At 45.1% G+C, this 18,459-nt stretch overlaps 3 protein-coding genes across 4 annotated transcripts in view; 1 reads left to right on the top strand and 2 right to left on the bottom strand.

The window, feature by feature from the left end:
• Positions 1-2,250: 2,250 nt before the first annotated feature.
• ZNFX1 (zinc finger NFX1-type containing 1) lies at positions 2,251-9,419 on the bottom strand. The gene is given in 9 exon segments (XM_030502669.2): positions 2,251-4,730; positions 4,732-4,858; positions 5,184-5,323; positions 5,449-5,645; positions 5,648-5,695; positions 5,971-6,056; positions 6,058-6,086; positions 6,516-8,468; positions 9,207-9,419. Coding segments are annotated over 8 exon segments (831 nt in total). The 5' UTR covers positions 6,648-8,468; positions 9,207-9,419; the 3' UTR covers positions 2,251-4,658.
• A 131-nt stretch (positions 9,420-9,550) lies between these two features.
• DDX27 (DEAD-box helicase 27) lies at positions 9,551-15,987 on the top strand. Of its 2 annotated transcripts, XM_030502650.1 has the most exons (21): positions 9,551-9,701; positions 9,906-10,040; positions 10,130-10,189; positions 10,469-10,622; positions 10,931-10,977; positions 11,113-11,199; positions 11,935-12,040; positions 12,121-12,294; positions 12,588-12,738; positions 12,894-12,993; positions 13,102-13,243; positions 13,318-13,471; positions 13,586-13,667; positions 13,743-13,920; positions 14,060-14,166; positions 14,333-14,438; positions 14,541-14,635; positions 14,736-14,862; positions 15,130-15,214; positions 15,422-15,496; positions 15,778-15,987. In XM_030502650.1, the coding sequence occupies exons 1-21, from the start codon at positions 9,612-9,614 to the stop codon at positions 15,791-15,793; spliced, it is 2,271 nt and encodes a 756-aa protein (XP_030358510.1). In that variant the 5' UTR covers positions 9,551-9,611; the 3' UTR covers positions 15,794-15,987. The 2 variants fall into 2 exon arrangements, with proteins under 2 accessions (XP_030358510.1, XP_030358511.1); XM_030502651.1 differs by lacking the exon at positions 9,906-10,040 and having other exon boundaries at positions 15,778-15,889.
• A 1,341-nt stretch (positions 15,988-17,328) lies between these two features.
• Positions 17,329-18,459, bottom strand: part of SNRPB (small nuclear ribonucleoprotein polypeptides B and B1) — a 3,049-nt gene continuing 1,918 nt past the window's right edge. The window contains exons 5-7 of the mRNA XM_030502670.1: positions 18,056-18,194; positions 17,751-17,876; positions 17,329-17,521 (exon numbers count right to left, since the gene is read on the bottom strand). Coding sequence (XP_030358530.1) covers positions 17,484-17,521; positions 17,751-17,876; positions 18,056-18,194 — 303 coding nt within the window. The 3' untranslated portion in view covers positions 17,329-17,483. The remainder of the gene's footprint in view (positions 17,522-17,750; positions 17,877-18,055; positions 18,195-18,459) is intronic.

Genomic DNA, 18,459 nt, shown 5'->3' with positions numbered 1-18,459 from the left:
TCTTTTTACACCTACTGTGGATGCAGTGGTTCTGACATTCCAGCTGACAGGGAGGGCATTCTGTAGTACAAAGCTGCTGTCACTTTTCAGAGCAAACCAAGCACTTGCACAGGCTATTACATGGCTTATAAAATCTTCCTTGAAAGCAGGTATGACAGGAACCTGAGCATATATGACCACAGTCCAGTTTGACAGAACACTTAGTTTTATATTCCACAGGCTTCTCATGTTTCATCTCCTCAGTGATCCAGCATTTAACTTGCTGCTTGTGGCCACACTTCAGTGTAACTATAACCAGCTCAGGACATTGCTCTGTGCATTCCTGCCCGCAGAATTTGTTGCGAGTGTGCCCACAGTTCAACTTTTCCTGGCAAGGTTCTTGACAAGGAAACTCACTGTTTGGAGTGAAGTGTGGCACCATCTGCATGTGGTCACACTTAGAAATAGTTTTCTCCACTATCACCATGCATGGTCCACAGGGCTCATAACATGACAGTGAACAGCAGTGCCCATTTGCACAAAGCACCCATTGACAAGGCTTCAGACACGGATACTCTTTGTGCTGTATGTCATATGGGTGACATGCCCTTGTGCAAACATGTCCACAACTCAACCTAAATTCACAGGGACAACTACAGCTTCCTTCTGGTACCTTGCTGAAGTCTGCTGCAGTAGATACCAATGTCTTAGTTTCAGGATGGTTTTGACAGTAAAGCACCAATGAGTGGTCAATGTGACCTTTCTCCCAAAGGGTATGAAAGATCTTGCTACGGAGAGGAACCTTCCCAAGCATTCTCATACTTCCAATGCAATACAGCCCTTTCTTAGCTCTGGATAATACTACACATATCCAATTGGAGATCTGCAAGAACCCAGTTCTCTCTTCTTTGTTGCTCTGCACAAGTGACAGCGGAATAATATAATTCTCCTCCCCCTGATACTTATCTACTACATGAACCTTCACACCTGAAAAGATCTTGGCTGGCGTGAGCTTACGCAGACAAAAAAGCTGTCCAGTATAAGAAGTGAGAATGGCGATCTGAGAAGGTAGATAATCCTGACACAAGAACTATTTTGCACAGGTCCACTGCAAACCAGGCCTCATGTGGATTCTGGTGGCTTTTTCCTTCATGGATCTCTTGCTCAGGAAAGTCATGTTCCACAAAGAAGAGGTGAGATAAGACCCGCTGAAACAAGAGAAAGGAATGTCAGAAACACAATTTTAGTTTCTGTCACTGCAGCCTGTTTCCATGTCCCAGGTTAACCACTAAGGAGGAATCTTAAGGAGAGGACTGCAGTATGCAGTTACTTTGTACTTAGGTATCTTCCCCTTAGATTTCCATAGTGTATTCATCAGATAAGAATTTAAACTTATTAATCACATTTCAGCTTATTAGTGACATTTCAGTACCCTAATATGAAATCAATGCCTGTGGATGATTTTACTCCCTATCTTTTCAGACATCAGAGTAGCTTCTACTGTACCTTTTCAGGTTATGGAAAAGAGAACATTAATGCTAGTAACACTTCTCAAAGCATCATAGTTCCATTTCACGTTTATGGTGTGAAAAAGGTCTTGTTTTGGCCAAAGATAGGAAGTTACCCGTGCACAGGGCTTAGCACTTGCCTAAAACTACTAGTAAAAAACATGCCTTCTCTGTTACTCCAGTAAAAACAAGGATTGCTTTTCCACCAGGAAAACTAAGAACACTGAAGACTCCAGTAGTCACTTACCAGCTCCAGGGATGTAGAGTTGTCTACTCACCTGTTCAAATATTCCATTTGCCTTGAATTAGTGGGGACCTTTATTTTCTGCCTATTAACAGGAATTCTTCTACCCACAAGAAATTCTTGGGCTGTGTGCCAAAACCCAGAGACTGTTTTTCTCAGGAAAGAAGAGGTTTTTTAGATCAAACACAGATACCTCTTTTTCCACAATATCCATAGTGCAGTGTCCACTACTGTACAATTGAATTCAGTGGTTGCCTACATTGGTTGTTGTACTAGATGGAAAAGATTGAATTTTGATGCTTTCTGGTATAATATCTTTGCTTTAAGTCCAGATGGAATCTTCCAGATGGAAGATTCTCCAAAACAGCTTCTCATAGAAGAAATGCAGTAAAAATCTACGGTCTCCTACATTGCATTCTGGGTGTGGATTTTGCTGTTGGTTGGGGTTTGGTTTTGTTTGTTTTGGTTTGGGGGTTTTTGAGGTTTTTCCCCCTTTTTTGGGTGTGTGTGTGCGTGTGTTTGTCGGGTTTTTTTGTTCTTTTGTTTAACTTAAGCATCTTCTACAAAATATTTGTTCTGGATTTCAAGATACCAAAAAATACTGGCCACTTTCCCAGAGAGATTATTCTGGTAATTAAATAAATCATCTTCAGTATTAATTTTCTTTTGTCTGGCTTCAACATTCTGCTATAGTTTTCAGTATGCTTTCCTCATCCACTCAAACATCTTTTAACTAATTATTACTGGCTTTTCATGAACAGAGATTTACATAGGCAAAGCCACTGTAATCGTCTTTCTGTAACTACCTCCCATTCTTTCTCTCAGGGTATTCAGCTGCTTGTGTTTAAGAGATCCCAGGCCTGTCTCTGATACAGCATAGCAGCAGAATCTTGACTCAGACTCCTGGGAAAGTAGTTAAGTTGTGACAGAGAGCTGCTAGCAAGTGTGTAGAACAGGACTATGCAAGTTAAAGGTAAAAATACAGATATGATTGTTTATAGCTTAAAGATGCAAGAAAAGCACCAACATGGAGAGATATGAACACCTAATTAGGGTAGGGAAATACCAATCAGAAAACAGAGAGTTAATGTTAAGATAGTAAAATTGAGGAAGAAGCAGAGGCTGACATATTCTGACTGATACCTGCCTCACTGTAGGAAAGACTCTTCAAGCATCTTATGGTGTGGCAAGCATACTAATGCTTATACTTGCTAAATTCTAGCTGTTTATTTGGCATGTTAGCCAATAAGTGATTGCTTTATACTTTTAAGCTGAACAGATCTTGTTTGGACATGTTGCGTATCGGTAAAACGCACAGAGACCCTGAGGAAGGAGGGCTCCAGTAATCAAGTCACTTACCTTACACTGGAGATTCACATAATATGCTGTAAGTCTCCCATTTAGGATTTCTTCCTAGCTTTCAATATCCTACAATTCTTTCAGTCCGCCTTCTGTTTTTCACTGTTCTTTTAAAGTCATCACTATGGATTCATTTTCAGTGTCCACCATCACAAATGCTAGAAGAACTACAAATTACTTGCCTAATTCTATATCACGCATTTCTTTGATTCAGGTATAAGTTTCAGTATCTGAACTTAATCTAAGAATTTGAAATCCTTCAAGACTATATTTTACAGAAACGCATTTTAGCCAGTAACAGGGAACAAAAGCAGGGGATTGCCAAGAACTCACTTTTATGGTCTCACACTTCAGGACAGAGAGATGGTTCTGCAGCTCCTGGTATATATGAGGACTGAGAAGTTGGGCGATTTCAGGATGCATGTGGTGCTGAAACACAAAGCAGCTTTAGCAGTCTTGACAAGAGCACCTATTTCCCTGACAATATTCTGATGTTCTGGTGTACAGCCTCTAGGCTGAATACAAGACAAGGATGACTTTCCAGTAAGAGTCAAGAACAAGAGTCAAGCATCTCCCAGTTTGCATAGTCCCCTACCCCATCACTGGCACCACCAGCAATTAGAGGGGGAGTAGTAGCAGAGTATCTTCAAGAAAATAATTTGGCAAGGTTGTTGTAATAAAAATGCTGGTTTCAGCGCAATTCTAGTAACAGTGTTCTAGATAAAAAAGCCAGCACCTCACCCTAGCCACTACGTGAGCTCCTCTAGCTCAATTTTAATAACAGGTAGAATTAACTTCTCCAAGCACCAAGATAAATGATTATAGCAACTGAGCAGGAAGCAGACTGAGAAGGCTTGTGCTGTCAAGTTTCCAGAGTTCTGGAAGTTTCAGATGCCACAATAAACCATGTTTATTGCACTAAAACATGTGGGAACCACAGTGCATCACTGAATAATTGGAAAAATACTGGAACACTGTGGCAGCTTGGCAGCCCTTACCATTCCTGTTGGGAATTAACTAGCACATTATATTTCTACTCTCAGAGCAGCATAAGAGAAAAGAAACTTAAGTGTACTACAAATTTAAAACAACCTAAATGCAAATGCAATGGAGTTTTTTTACAGCTCTTCCTCACTTGGTATTTCAGACAGACAAAGGGGAAATTGACTTTCACCAGCCGCTCAAAGAGAGAGACTTCCAGATTGAAGATCTGGGCCAGGTCATACACATTTGCACTAGGCCGCAGCTGAACGACAAAGGATAGGAAGTCCAAGTTTTAGAAATTTTCCTGTGTATTAGTAAGATTTTTTACTCATCTATTTTTTTGGTCACTGATCTCCCATAGAAAGGCCAGAGACTGGATTCCTGCAGCAGTACTAAATATCAAAGTTAGATACAGTCACAACTTGAGATGGACGGAGTGTAAGAGTGCACAGAAACTGTGCAGTTAACTGACAACTCGCACAGTAGCCACATTTAAGAAGGCTGCAGACTAATACAGAGCCTGACCCAGGCTGTCAAGCAGCACATGATACTAATCTCTCAGTAACAACGTCTTTTAACCATTATCAGATAGAGCACAATACTGCTTTGCTTCCCAACTGCTGTGCACCTGGAGTTGTCATCCCCACAACTTGGGCCTTGCTTGAGAATGCAGAGATCTTCCTGCAGCCTCAGTTCTGTCAGCCTTTCTGTGGCTGCTTGATATTGCTGCTCATGCTGCAGAATCCTCCATCGAATAAACCCCTGATAGGTCTGCAGCCAAAGCCTGAGAAGAAAGTGCCATTATCACACAGAGCAAGGGGAACAGGATGGTGATCCAGAAGCTCTAAGTGGATTAATTTCAAAACTTCCTCCATGTCTTTTGGGCAAGATAATATTATCATGGGTACTTAATCTTGAAGACACACAGTGGAGATGACAGCACTGTCAGCACTTTCCTGCAATACAGGAAAGGTAAGAACAAGCATGTTCAAATAAGAAGCTGAACAGATATATGGACAGAAACACTGTGGCTTGACAGAAAAAGTTTGCAAACTGGAACAGTCCTAGGAAACATCTGCCTGACAGACCCTGCAAAATGGCTCTGTCACCTGTAAAGCCTCTGGCAGGAGCTCAGGTCAAGTTGCCACAGATCCTGAATGGCCTTGGCCTCTAACTCTGTCATTGCACACAGTTTATGGAGCTCAACCTTCATCTTCTGTTTAATTTTCTTCCTCTGGGTGGCAGTTATCTGCAGAAAAAAACCCCGAAAACCTCTCCAATAAACAGTTACAGCACAAAAATTCTGTATTAGCAGCCTCATATTATTCTTTACACAGTCAAGCAGAGCCAGAGCATGCTAGTGCATGCAGTTACCTCCCACTGCATATTCTTCTGTTGTGGTTGGGCTGTTCCTTCGTCCTGGTCCTCCAGCTTCACAGCCAACAGCACGTTGGCTAGTTCATGAACAGCTCTGTGCTCTTCCTCCTTTCTTCCTTGAGGCTTTGCTGCCTCTTCACCCTCAATCACTCTGTCAGCTTGAATCAGGTCAGCCTCCTCCAGGATCTCCAAAGGTCGTCTTCTGCTTCACCTTCCCACTCCTCCTCTCTCTCCTGCTGACCACCTGTGAGAGTCACCAATCACATGTAGTAAGCTACAGCTGCTCTAACAGAACCACAGTACAGCAGTCAGATCACTATGTGGAAATTAAGGTTAATCTTCTTTCCGCTACTTCACAACCTCGTGCATCTTTCAGTGTCTGTTGTGTAGCAGTGATGTTTCTGGCACACATGCACTGCTTAGGCAAACACAGCTATAGAGGATGAGGGATTTTCATGGTGTGGGGTTTTTTTCTTGATGCGGTGATGGCTTTGTTTGGTTTTTTGAGGGTTTTTTTACCTGGATTCTCAGCCCCTACATTCTCTACAGCATTCTGGGTGAAGACAGTTCCACCAAGGCCCAGCCACTCCAGAATCAGACTGTTGTGAAGCATTGTAGTAAATCTCCTCGCCACCCTAATAGAAGGAAAGTCAAATCAGCCAGGCCTATTGCACTTCAGAGTCTTGGGATAATGCCAAAACAGCACCTTGCAGCAGCAGGCAACTAGGACAGTCCCTGAGAGACCTCCAGAGCTAGAAAGTCTGAGCAGCCTCAGATCTTCAGAAGGAGCATTCTTCCTCCCCTTCAGTTTAAAAGGCTTTCATTTGGGCACTTGTATGTTTATGGTTATAAAGATTACTTAGAATCTCTGCAGTTTAAAGGAGCAAAATTTAAAGCCCCTGCCTGTCCCATCCAGTTCAGGCCAGGCTACTGTAACTGGCACATCCCTCCCTTTTCTAGTAGCCAAGCAATGCTAAAAAAAAGTGTGCTTTGTGGACTCATTAGCAGAAAGTTACAGGGTACTAAGTATACACTGGGACTCAGAAGAAAGGGACCTCTCTTACCAGACCACTCATCAGACTGTCCCAGTGCTGCGGTACGATGCATGCTTCCAAGTGGCGCTCATGCAGAACTCAGTATGTTGTGCATTCTAAATGCTTCGCTCCCTCATGGAGCTCCTGCTCAACCTGTTTCATCTCACTGGTTATCTACCCATGACAAAGAGAAAGAAGGCATCATCATGCTCAGAAAAACAAAGTTCAGAAACAGCAGGACAAGAAACTGAAAAAGTGAACAAGGATAGAAGAATTAAGAGGCTGACTTCAGTGTAAGACAAGGTCAAAGAACAGATGTGAGGAAGCTTAGTTAGCTCCTCCAGTGCACAGGCAACCCAGTCCCATCATCTCCAGTGACATCTGCATTTACATTCACATAAGCTCTACAGACATGCATTGGCAAGTTGTATGGAAATTCACATTTGTTCCTCAGCTCCCTCAAGGTGAATTGCTTCAGGACCTCACTGCTACTTCTGCCCCCAACATGCACCATCCCGTGTTTCTGAAATGCGTATATTCCTGGGAATGAAAGGGATAAACTATACAGCAACCATCTGGAATTCTGCCATCGTACAAACTTCAATGGTTTGGTGTCAAATTGGGCCTTGTAAACAGTTCCAGTTGGGGAACAGGCAGGGGTAACAATCCGTGTGTCAAAGTAGATCCTAATATCATCAAATTTTTTCTTTCTCAAACCTTTGTCAAAGCTCTGTAAAAGCTCCAAGACACCTTCCCTTAAAGGCCTTACAAAGTCTTCTCTCAAAAGCTGGAAATGGGTGTCAAGATAAATGCTGGTGCTCTCATATCTTTCCGAAACAATACTGGGACAGAGAAAGGGTTTCTCATCATGGGGCACCTCATTGTATATTCGATAAATGGTTATTGTATGATATGTTTCTTCTTGAGTGTCAGTCCGTAGCTGCATAAGAGTATAGATATCAGCCCTCAGCATGCCTTCATGTCTTTTTTTTATAGATGCTGCACAAGCATCTGGACTTTATTTAGATTCTTCTCTGTTTCTCCTGTGATGTCCACACCAGAAGCACTCAGGGCATTTATGGATGCTGGCAAGACTGTCAAGAGAATGGAGATTTTTTGCACAGAGCTGGCTGGGAAAATACTGATCAGGTCCTGAAGAAGTGAAAGGAAGTTGCTAATATGCCAAGGCAGGTACTAATGACGTACAGCAGGGATTGCTTCAGTTATCATGTCAGACACATACTGTGGCAGACAAATCTTGAGAAAGCGGGACTCCTTCACCACTCCTAGAAGCTGTTGGACATTCTGTCTATCCATCTGTGAGCTGCATGCTTTTTGAAGCACCTGGCAAATGAGCTGAAGGAAATTTGGTTTCATAGCGGTTTGGGAAAGAAGTTCCTTCAAACCCGACCTGGAAGCAAGTGTGATGACAACTTGTGAAGGGTCTTTCCGGAGGAGACTTTCCAGGAATTTACAGCCAATCCTTCTGATTTGCTGAGGCTGCTCACTGAGCTGGGCACTACCTGGGATAGGGTTCTGGTGAAAATGAGGATTCTCCCAAGGCTGCATCCTCCCTTCCCTACCTTAATTTTCCTGCCCATTTCTCAGCCTTCTAACTTCTTCCTGGGCTTGTCCACCTTGATACCACCTTCCCCTACTTTCATTTCCTTGCTCATTCCAGGGTCCTCTCATGGGCTTGTCCACCTTGATATCTTAGTCTCCTTCTCTCATTCTCCTGTTCATTCCAGTGTCCTGCAGCTCTACTGTTGGTCTGTCTACCTTGGTTTCTTGGTTTATTCTTGCTGGATTGAGGAACCTTCCAAATCTGATCACCAAATCTCTCCTCTCTTTGCCCAGGTAGAACAGTATAATTACTGGCTTGGGCACTTCCCCCTAACTTAGCTGCCTGGCCTGACACATTATTTGTTCTGTTTCTGCCTCTTTGTACAAAGCCAGTACCAGTGTCCCAGCAACCTGCATGTCCTTAAAAAGAAAAAAAAAAAAAAGACACTCCTTAATTATAAAGCAAGCACATTAACCTGCCTCCCAACACAAATGCATGAGCATTTTGGCCTGATAGTCATCATATTTTGGACATCTGGCATCAAGCTAGAAAACTACCACTATATTTGCACCCAGACTTTTAAATTAGTGTTTCCTTTGTACCCCTTTTCCAACTGCTAAAAAAACCAGCATGCCTAGAGTTCACTTAAGGTATTTAATCCATGAAGACACTAAAAAACTAAACCCTTTTCCACAGAAAGCAGAATGAAGACAGATCGAAGGCAAAAGTTTCCTGCACAGGACAGGATTTCCTTGGGAGCTAGCCATCACTGAAATATAATGACAAAGGTGGCTTTGACTGACTGATATAGCACAGTTAAAACATAGACCTTCTGGACAAAGTACAGCCTCTCAGAGCAGTGGGAAGCATGGCCCACAGATCCCTTGTCACGCTCTCAACAGAGTATTTTGAGAAGCTGTTTGTTAGCAGAGATTCCTACAGTGCATAATCACCTCACGACCCCAGCCAGCCTCCAGGGGCAGATAAGGAAATGCCGGAATTGGGGCTTGTGAGGAAATTTCACTGTATACAAGCAGGGAAAGACCGGACCCCGCTCTGTACCAGCGCCATCCCCTAAGCCTTCCGCCCTGCAGTCAGCCACTAGACGACCCTCACCTCTCCCTCCAGCTCCGGGTTGCCGGGAGAAAGGCTCTTACCCGGCAACTTCCATCGCTCGACCCGGCGGCTCCTCCACGGCCGCTACAGCTCTGCAGAACGACGGCACCCGAACACACGGACGTCCCGCTCTGCCGTGCTGAAGGGCCCGCCCCACCCCTCCTCGCCCCGTCTACTCCCGGCGGGCGGCGCCTGACGCCCAGCCCCACTACCGGCCACTACCGGCCGCCACCGGCGGGCGGAGCCGCGGGCCGCGCGGGAGGAGCCGCTGGCGCTCCGCAGCCGTCACGCAACCCCGCCCCGCGGCTCCCAGCTTCTGTCCCGCCCAGCGGGGCGGGGCAGCCACTGCCCTACCCACAAATGTGGGTCCGGCCGTCCTTGCGCATGCGCGGTCGCCAGATCACGGGGTGCAGGGAGTTTCAGCGGTGCAGCTGCCGGTTGAGGCCATGCTGCAGAGCCTGGGCCTGGTGGGAACCATCGTAGAGGGGGACGTGGGGCCCCAGGATCCCGAGTCTGGGGACTCCGAGGATGAGGAGGTGGGGCCGGGGAGAATCTCTTGCCTGGGTCGAGGGTGGGCCGGGCCGGGCCGGGCCGATGCAGGGCCCGGGTCGAATTGGATCGGGTCGGGCCGGCCCACGTTGCATTGGGTCGGGTCGGGTTGGATCGCGCTGGGGCGGGGCCGGGGTCGGCGCGGTCCGGTTTGACTGTCCTGCCGTCGTTGCTTACTGGTGGTGTCACAGGATCTGCTCCAGGCGCCGGGCCCCAGGCGGCGCGGTCCCACAGGCAGGGACTTCAGTGCCGCTTTCGTCTTCGGCGAGGCGGAGGCCGGCGAGGAAGGCGCCTGGGCGGCGGCGCTGCGCCAGCTCCGCGGCAAGGTGAGGGCTGGGGCCACAGTGTCAGAGCACAGTGATCCGCTCTTTCCCGGGCTCCTATCACAGCTCCTCTTTTGTGATTTTCTGCCTAGAGAGCAGCTACGACACTGGATGAGAAGATTGAGAAAGTGAGACAGAGAAGGAAGTTCCAGGTTAGAGCCTTTCTCTATCATTACTGGAAAGACTGGCATGGGTTTGGCCTCCTACTGTGTTCCCTCCAGGGGCACAGGCTTTGACAGTATCCTGAGCTCATGACCTTGGCTGGTTTTGCAGCCACACCTGATGGGAATGCAGAATTGCTAATGCCTAAAGTTATGCAAAACCATGGATCTGTGAATGGACTGATAATAGCAACAAACCAAAGCTCACAAAGGACTGATGTTTCTTTTTTATCCTTTATTTTTAAAACCTTTTTTTTAATCTCTTTCTAGGAAAGAGGGGCTGAACAAGGAAAAGTGAGAGATGAAGATGTGGAGACTGAGGATAATCAAACAAAAAAGGAGTGTGAGGATTTCAGTAGGGATGAAGAAGATGATGTGGAGCCTCAGTGTTCATTGGGTGATGAAGCTATCTTCACAAAAGCAGGTATTAGCAGTACATAGAGAGATGGTTGAGGAGCAAGAATCTGGCAGACTCCTGGCTCTCTAGAGAAAAGTCTGTAGTGAAACCTTGCTGGGAGTGGGCAAGAACTTCATTTTTGTTGTCTTCCTTCTGTGATACTGCTTCTGATTTTGTTCGAGCATTTTACTCCATTGCCTGCTTGTACTTTTTTCTGAGGCTTCTCCCTCAGTAACTCATTCAGAGCAAGAAGTATGAGATTAAGGTCACTGCCATATCTTGTTATGTGTTTAGCTGTGCTTGTTAATTCCTATCATGTTTCTCTTTCTCTGCAGATACAGTCAAAGTGAAGGAACGGAGGAGATCAAAGAAGGGAGAAATAGTAAGTGTTAGACAAAGTGACACTAGGTCATTCTCCAGCGTTTCTTCTGGAGGAATATGACTTTGGTTAACAAAGTGAACTCAAAAAACCAGCCCAGAGCCTGTTGGTAACGTGTTGTGGTGGTGTTGTTTCTAGGAAGCAGGGAGCTTTTTTGAAGATGCATCTCAATATGATGATAACTTGTCATTCCAGGACATGAATCTTTCACGACCTTTGCTAAAGGTATTTACCTAGTTTAGTTATTACATGTTACTCTGAAGAATGTTGTACACCAATCAGAATTGTCAAATTTCCTCTTCTCTTTCTCATAATTTTTCTGAAAAGGAAATTATGTGGGGGCTAGTGTGATAGTCCTTTAGGAGCTATTATTCCTAAACAATGGAAACCATTCTTTGATTTCAGTTTGTTGATGCTGTCTTGAGTGAGACTTGTCACCAAATCACAGAATGGCTGAGGTTGGAAGGGACCTCTGGAGGTCAACTTGTCCCAACCCTCTGCTCAAGCAGGGCCATGTAGAGCTGGTTGTCCAGGACTGTGTCCAGATGATAGCTTTTGACTATCTCTAAGGATGGAGACTGCAACCTGTCCGGACAACCTGTGCCAGCGCTCAGTCACCCTCACAGTGAAAGAGCATCTTCAGTTTGTGCCCATTGCCTCTGGTCCAGCCACTGGGCACCACTGAAAAGAGCCTGGCTTTGTCCTCTTTTCACCCACCCTTCAGGTGTTTCTATACATGGATAAGATTCTCCCCATGTCTTCTCCAGGCTGTACAGTCCTGGCTCTCACAGCCTTTCCTCATACGTGAGGTGCTTCAGTCCCTTCATAATGTTTTTTTCCTTTTGCTGGACTCTCTCCAGTATGTCAATGTCTCTTGTACTGATGGGCCCAGCACTGGGCACAGTATTCCAGGTGTGACTACACTAGAGACAGAATTTAATTGCTCTGTGTCCTTTGTAGGCAATCACAGCTCTTGGCTTCAAGCAACCAACTCCAATTCAGAAGGCTTGTATTCCAGTGGGTCTTCTGGGGAAGGATATTTGTGCCTGTGCTGCCACTGGGACAGGTAGGGGGTTGATCAGGGCACAGGAAACATTGAGAGCTGGCTGTTCACAATAATTGGTAATTTTCATTCTTCGTCTCTAGGTAAAACAGCTGCCTTCATCTTGCCTGTCCTGGAGCGTCTGATTTATAAGCCTCGCCAGGCTCCAATAACGAGGATTTTGGTTCTTGTGCCAACACGAGAACTGGGTATTCAGGTGCACTCTGTCACAAAACAGCTGGCACAGTTCAGCAGTGTCACAACTTGCCTTGCTGTAGGTGAGTGTTAAGTTGCTCAGGTGAACTGTACAGCTCACTGTAAACTGCTGCACTGTTATAAAACTGGAGACTGTACGGTTGTTGCAGGTACGCTTCTAGTGGGTGTACTGTGGTTTAAAATCTTATTTCTAATACTGTGCCACACTTTTTACTTGTTGGTTTCTGAGAAAGAAAAGGTGGAGTCACTTCTTACTGTGAATGTGGTTTTAATCTGAGTTGTTTCCCATTCCTCAGGCATTTGCATCTGTGCATCCTGCTCAGGTAGTCAGTTGTCCATGTTCGCTCTCTTTCAGGTGGCCTAGATGTGAAGACTCAGGAAGCAGCTCTCCGCTCTGGGCCAGACATTCTTATCGCCACTCCTGGGCGACTGATAGATCATCTCCACAACTGCCCTTCTTTCCATCTGAGCAGTGTTGAGGTGTTGATTTTGGATGAAGCAGACAGGTAGGCTAAGCAGGTCAGCAGTGAAAAATGATACGGTAGTTTTCTGCTTTCCGTTTCTCAGTCTATAGGGCAGTCTTTGTTGCCCTGCCTTAAGTAATGTTTCTTCTCTAGAATCAAATGAAGCTGCCTTACCTTGCTGTTTTTCTCCTGTGTAGGATGTTGGATGAATACTTTGAGGAACAGATGAAGGAAATAATCAGGTTGTGCTCCACCTACCGTCAGACAATGCTTTTCTCTGCCACAATGACAGAGGAGGTAAGATAGGCTGCTGAGCAGCTTATGGCGCCAGAAAGTTGAATACAGGTTTGTCTAATCTTTTACCAGAGATTATGTGAACTTTTTTTTCTTAACCTGTTTTGGTAGGTGAAAGATTTGGCTTCTGTTTCCCTGAAAAATCCCATTCGAATTTTTGTGAACAGCAACACAGATGTTGCCCCTTTCCTGCGGCAGGAATTTATCCGGATCAGACCCAACCGAGAGGGGGATCGTGAGGCCATCGTATCAGGTTAGTGATGAGCAAACAAAAGCTGGAATCAGCAGATGACTATGAAGCAGGCTCCTGAGAGGACTTTCTTTCAGCTCTCCTGACACGAACCTTCCCAGATCATGTGATGCTTTTCACCCAGACCAAGAAGCAAGCTCACCGTATGCACATCCTGCTGGGGCTGATGGGTCTGCGGGTTGGCGAGCTTCATGGGAACCTCTCTCAGGCACAGCGGCTGGAAGCACTCAGGTATTAGCAGGCTTAGTTGGCAATCATGGGCAAAAAAGAAGTTAGGAGGTGGAATACTTGGTGCAGAAGTGGATTGCTGTATTAACTGCTAATGCATTTGCTATCTCTGCTCAGGCGCTTTAAGGATGAGCAGATTGATATTCTGGTAGCTACAGATGTGGCTGCACGTGGACTTGATATTGAAGGTGTTAAAACAGTGAGTATTTGCAGTGTTCAGCTCTTTAATGACTCCTTTAATGTTGTTTCTCTACTAACAGTTTTTCTGTAATAGGTAATCAATTTTACTATGCCCAACACCATTAAACACTATGTTCATCGAGTGGGTCGGACAGCAAGAGCAGGCAGGGCTGGTCGTTCAGTTTCGCTTGTGGGTGAGGAAGAGCGCAAGATGCTGAAGGATATTGTGAAGACTGCCAAAACAGCAGTGAAAGCCAGAATTCTCCCCCAAGGTACGCACCTCACTGAGGTAAAAAGCAGGAGAGCAGTACATAGGGAATATTGTGGTACAGAGGGACACTGAAAGACGTACTGAAAAACGTGATGGACTTACATGAGCTGCTTTTAATGTTCATGCTGTATCGTTCTCAGATGTCATACTAAAATTTCGAGAGAAGATTGAGAATCTAGAGAAAGATGTTTATGCAGTTCTGTGCTTGGAGCGTGAGGAACGTGAAATGCAGCAGTCAGAGGCCCAGGTAAGCTTTGTTTTAGGAATTACTTCTTTTTTACCTTACTTTTTTAGGGATATGGAGTAGATGTGGATAAGGAGGTTACCCTAGTGTACTTAACCTGCCTACTTTAGAAAGGAAAGAGAGATCTTTTTAGCTACCGTGAGCTCACTTCTTACCTGAATTATCTCAGATCAATAGGGCAAAGAAGCAGCTGGAGACAGGAAAGCAAGAGACTATGAGTGAGGGTTTGGAGCGGAGTTGGTTTCAGACCCATGAGGAGAGGAAGAAAGAGAAAAGTGAGTCACTGACACTCCTGCCATTTTAAATTCCATAGCTACAACTGGACTCTGCTTTGTACTTTCAGAGGTTCTTTATTCTGTTTTTCTTTACCTCTCCAGTGGCTAAAGCCCTGCAAGAGTTTGACCTAGCATTACGAGGCAAAAAGAAAAGGAAAAAATTTATGCAGGACAGACAGAAAAAAGTCCAAATGACAGTGAGTATATTTATGGACAAGCAAGAACGTGGATGGACTATCCTGGTTTTCCTTGACAAAACCTCACGTCACTGTAAACTTGCATTTTAACACCTTTCAGCCAGAGGAGAGGTCACAGTTTGAAATCTTGAAATCTCAAATGTATGCTGAGCGGCTGGCGAAAAGGAATCGCCGAGCAAAGCGAGCCAGAGTCTTGCCAGAAGAGGAACCAGCACCAGGACTAGCAGGTGGAGATTTTTAATTTACACCTGACTTACTTTATGTCACTTACTTTGCTACAAACAGGTAAACTAAACTAATTTGTATAGAGGGAGGCACTTATCCTTGAAAGAATGGCCACTGGTGCTGACCAGGGTTCATGTTTGCAGAGGAGTCGTTGCTTTTCCTGAGGGTTAGGCTAACTGTGTGATCAAGGCTACTGGGGCTCTAGTAAACAAGGTGATGCTGTATCCTTCTCTCTACCACCAATGTTCTGACTATTGTCTCTCTGTTAGGCCCCAAGCGGAAGAAAAAAGTGTCTGTGTTTGATGAAGAGCTCACCAACACGAGCAGGAGGGCGCTGCAGCAGTACCGAGCTGGGTAATGGCTTACAGTAGTACATGGTCCACACTTTAGTAGGTGGGAATTTTTTTCTTTGCATCTCTGGACTTTCTCAGGGATACTTTGAGTGATATTGGGGGAAAAGGTGGGCAAGAGCAGAGAAGGGAGTGTCACAATAAGTACCTGTGCTATTGATGTACTTTAGTGGTTTTTTTCTTACCTCCCTCTCACTCCTCTCTTAAAAAGCCTGTCATACGAAGATCGAAAACGCTTGGGTATGGCCCAGCATAGGAAAGGAGGAAACTTCAAATCCAAGTCCAGGTATAGCTCCTTTTACTTGCTTATTCAAGATTATTTTTTTTTTCCCCCTGCTTTCTCTTTCCTCTTCTTGTGATTGTTTAAACATCCTTGCTAAAAGGTTAGTTGGTTCTGCAGTCCTATGGCAGGTCTGATGCTGGGGGCAATAGGGATACTGCCTTAAAAGCCTAGGTAATGTGCTCTTAATGTGGGAGAGCATTGCCTAGATAAGGAACAGCACTGAGCATTTTCTATCATTCAGAGTTGGGCTGATGGAATGTCATTTCAAATACCTTCTTTTTCAGATACAAGAGAAAGTAAGAACTGTGGGCTGTTACCAAATGGGTAATTTCAGACATGTGCTATCTTTGTACTGTGAGGAGACAACTTCAATAAAATTGAATAGTTTTTCTTTAAGTTCTGGAATAGCTTTGGGCTGTCTGTTAATACCTGGTTGAAGATCCTGTGTGAAAACATCTTCAGCAGACCATGCAATAAAGGATTTATCCCCCCCCCCAACGTTTCCTCTGTTTATAGGATAGCTAGAGCAATTGCGAGCTGGGATGCATTACATCTTTCTAGCAGACTTCTGGTTCAAGAAAGTCAAACTGTCTTTAGGGGAAAGCCTGGAACACACAGTGTACTTCTGTGGTCTCAATTAATTAATCTGGCTGAAAAGGATTTCTATGGGTAAGAGCCTATTTCTGAAACAATGGCTTCAAGAAACTAAAACAGTTCCAGGAGACTACTCTCAGAAGAAAGGATTATCTCCAACAGGGAGGAGGGGGCAGGCAGACAGCTCCCTCCTCACTGAAACGGAAGCAGCTATAAAGAAGCGAAGCCAACAACCAGAATGCAGGCTCGATTACATTATTGCCTGTAGTTAATGATAGGCTTGTGGAGCCTGGCTTGCTTTTTTGACTAGAACCACCACAGCTCCACCTGTAATGATCAAGCATCAGAGATCACTATTCCTAATTGTCCTAGGTTCAGTTGTAAGTTACTTTTCTCCTCCTTCGTAGCTGGTGCAGTGCTGTGTTTTCAACTTTAGTCTGAGAACAGTGCTGATAACACACCTATGTTTTTAGTTGTCAGTAAGTAATGTTTACCCTGATCAAGGACTTTTCCATCTCATGCTCTGCCAGTGAGGAGGGAAGCCGGGAGGAAGCAGAGACAGGACACCTGACCCAAACTCACCAAAGGGGTATTCCATACCACAGCACATCATGCCCACTATATAAACTGGGGGTTACCCAGAAGGCCCAGATCAGTGCTTGGGTCAGGCTGGGTATCGGTCGGCGGGTGGTGAGCAATTGTATTCTCTCCTCTTGTTATTTCCCTTATCATTATTATTATTGGTGGTAGCAGTAGTAGTTTTGTATTTTACCTTAGTTACTGGACTGTTCTTAGCTCAACCCATGGGATTTACATTCTTTTAATTCTCCTCCCCATCCCTCTGGGAGCAGGGGGAGGAAGAAGTGGGGGAGTGAGCAAGCAGCTGCATGGCTCTGAGTTACTGGCTGGCCTTAAACCATGACAGTAATACAGCCACCATTGTACTTGTTCCGCTGTGAGTAAAGCTGACAGAATTCAGAACAGCCAAGTGTTAAAACTCTTTCTTTGAAATTTTATCATTTCCACCACCCCAACATTTCCTTCTCGCCTCCCCCGCATCAGCCTTAATAAACTGATGTGGATATGTTTTAATTCCCATAAGAAACAGACTTAAGTGGCCCAGATCAACTGTTAACTTCTGAGCTGTCACTACAAACTGAGCTTTTTGCTTCAAACCCCCTCTTCATCTGGGGTGACCAAACCACAGTAGTGAATAGTAACGGCTCCACTCCTGAAACAGATGAGTGAAGTATAGGGTTTTCCAACTTTATTAAAAAAGGCAAACTTCACAAGCAGCAAATCTAAAATATACATAGCAAGGTTCTGACAGGCGGTACTGCTTGGTACATTCCCTTAACTGGTGTTCCCACAGTTCAAAGGTACATTATAGGGTGCCTTATGGCCTTGGTGGACGCATGCCAGGTGGAGGGGGTCCTGGGAATAAAGCAAGGAGTTGAGTAGTGAAAACGAAAGCAGCAGCAAGGCTAAAACCAGAAAGATTTTCTTCCCCATGCTCAAAGTGGCCTTAGGACCCTTTTTTTTTTGCACTGAGGCATTTATTGACAACTTGCATAGCTAGGGAGGCACTGGAACATATCACCCTTTAGACATTTATGTTACAGCTGCTGCCGGCTTCTAGGCATTTAAGATAACCTCCACTCACCTCTCATTCCTGGTGGGGGTGGCCTCATGCCTGGTGGGGGCATTCCCATAGGAGCGCCTCGGCCAGGTGGCATTCCCATAGGTGGGCCCATAGGTGGTCTCATGCCTGGAGGAGGTCCCATCATTCCTTAAGCCCAAGAAGGAACAAGCATATAAACCCAGCTGAATATTCAAGGCACTAGTTGGATATCAGAAAAATCCTCCATAATACCAGATCTTGATCAGGCTTGATAAATACCTTTTTATCACCAGTTTTGCTACATAACACAAGCTCCTTGCTGCCCCACTCTATAGAGCGATTCTTACCTGGAGGAGGTGCTCCTCTGCTCATGGGTGGAGGAGGACCTCCACGCCCTGGTGTGTATTGAGTTGGGGCTCCTGCTATGCTCGCAGTGGCTGCAGCAGCAGCAGCTGCGACTGTTCCACGACCCTGAGGTGTCATCACCTGCAAACAAAACAGAGGTTCACAGAGAAACAGCACAAAAGCTGCTTTATATTAATACCTAAAAAATAAGCAAAATTCGTTATTATCCCTTCATAAATTATGCTACTCTTCTTTTAACATATTAAATAATGCTAAAAACCTGTAATACAATTCAAGGGATAACACTTGAGTTTCATGCAAGAAGCTACACTTTTCAAGCCTTGTGTCTTCCATCATACAAAACAGAGTTCCTAGGGGGATGTAGTACCAAAAAAGCCTTGCCAGG

The sequence above is a fragment of the Strigops habroptila genome, chromosome 13, assembly GCF_004027225.2.
Source record: "Strigops habroptila isolate Jane chromosome 13, bStrHab1.2.pri, whole genome shotgun sequence".
NCBI lineage: Eukaryota > Metazoa > Chordata > Aves > Psittaciformes > Psittacidae > Strigops > Strigops habroptila.
This window is presented reverse-complemented; position numbering and strand designations above follow the sequence as displayed.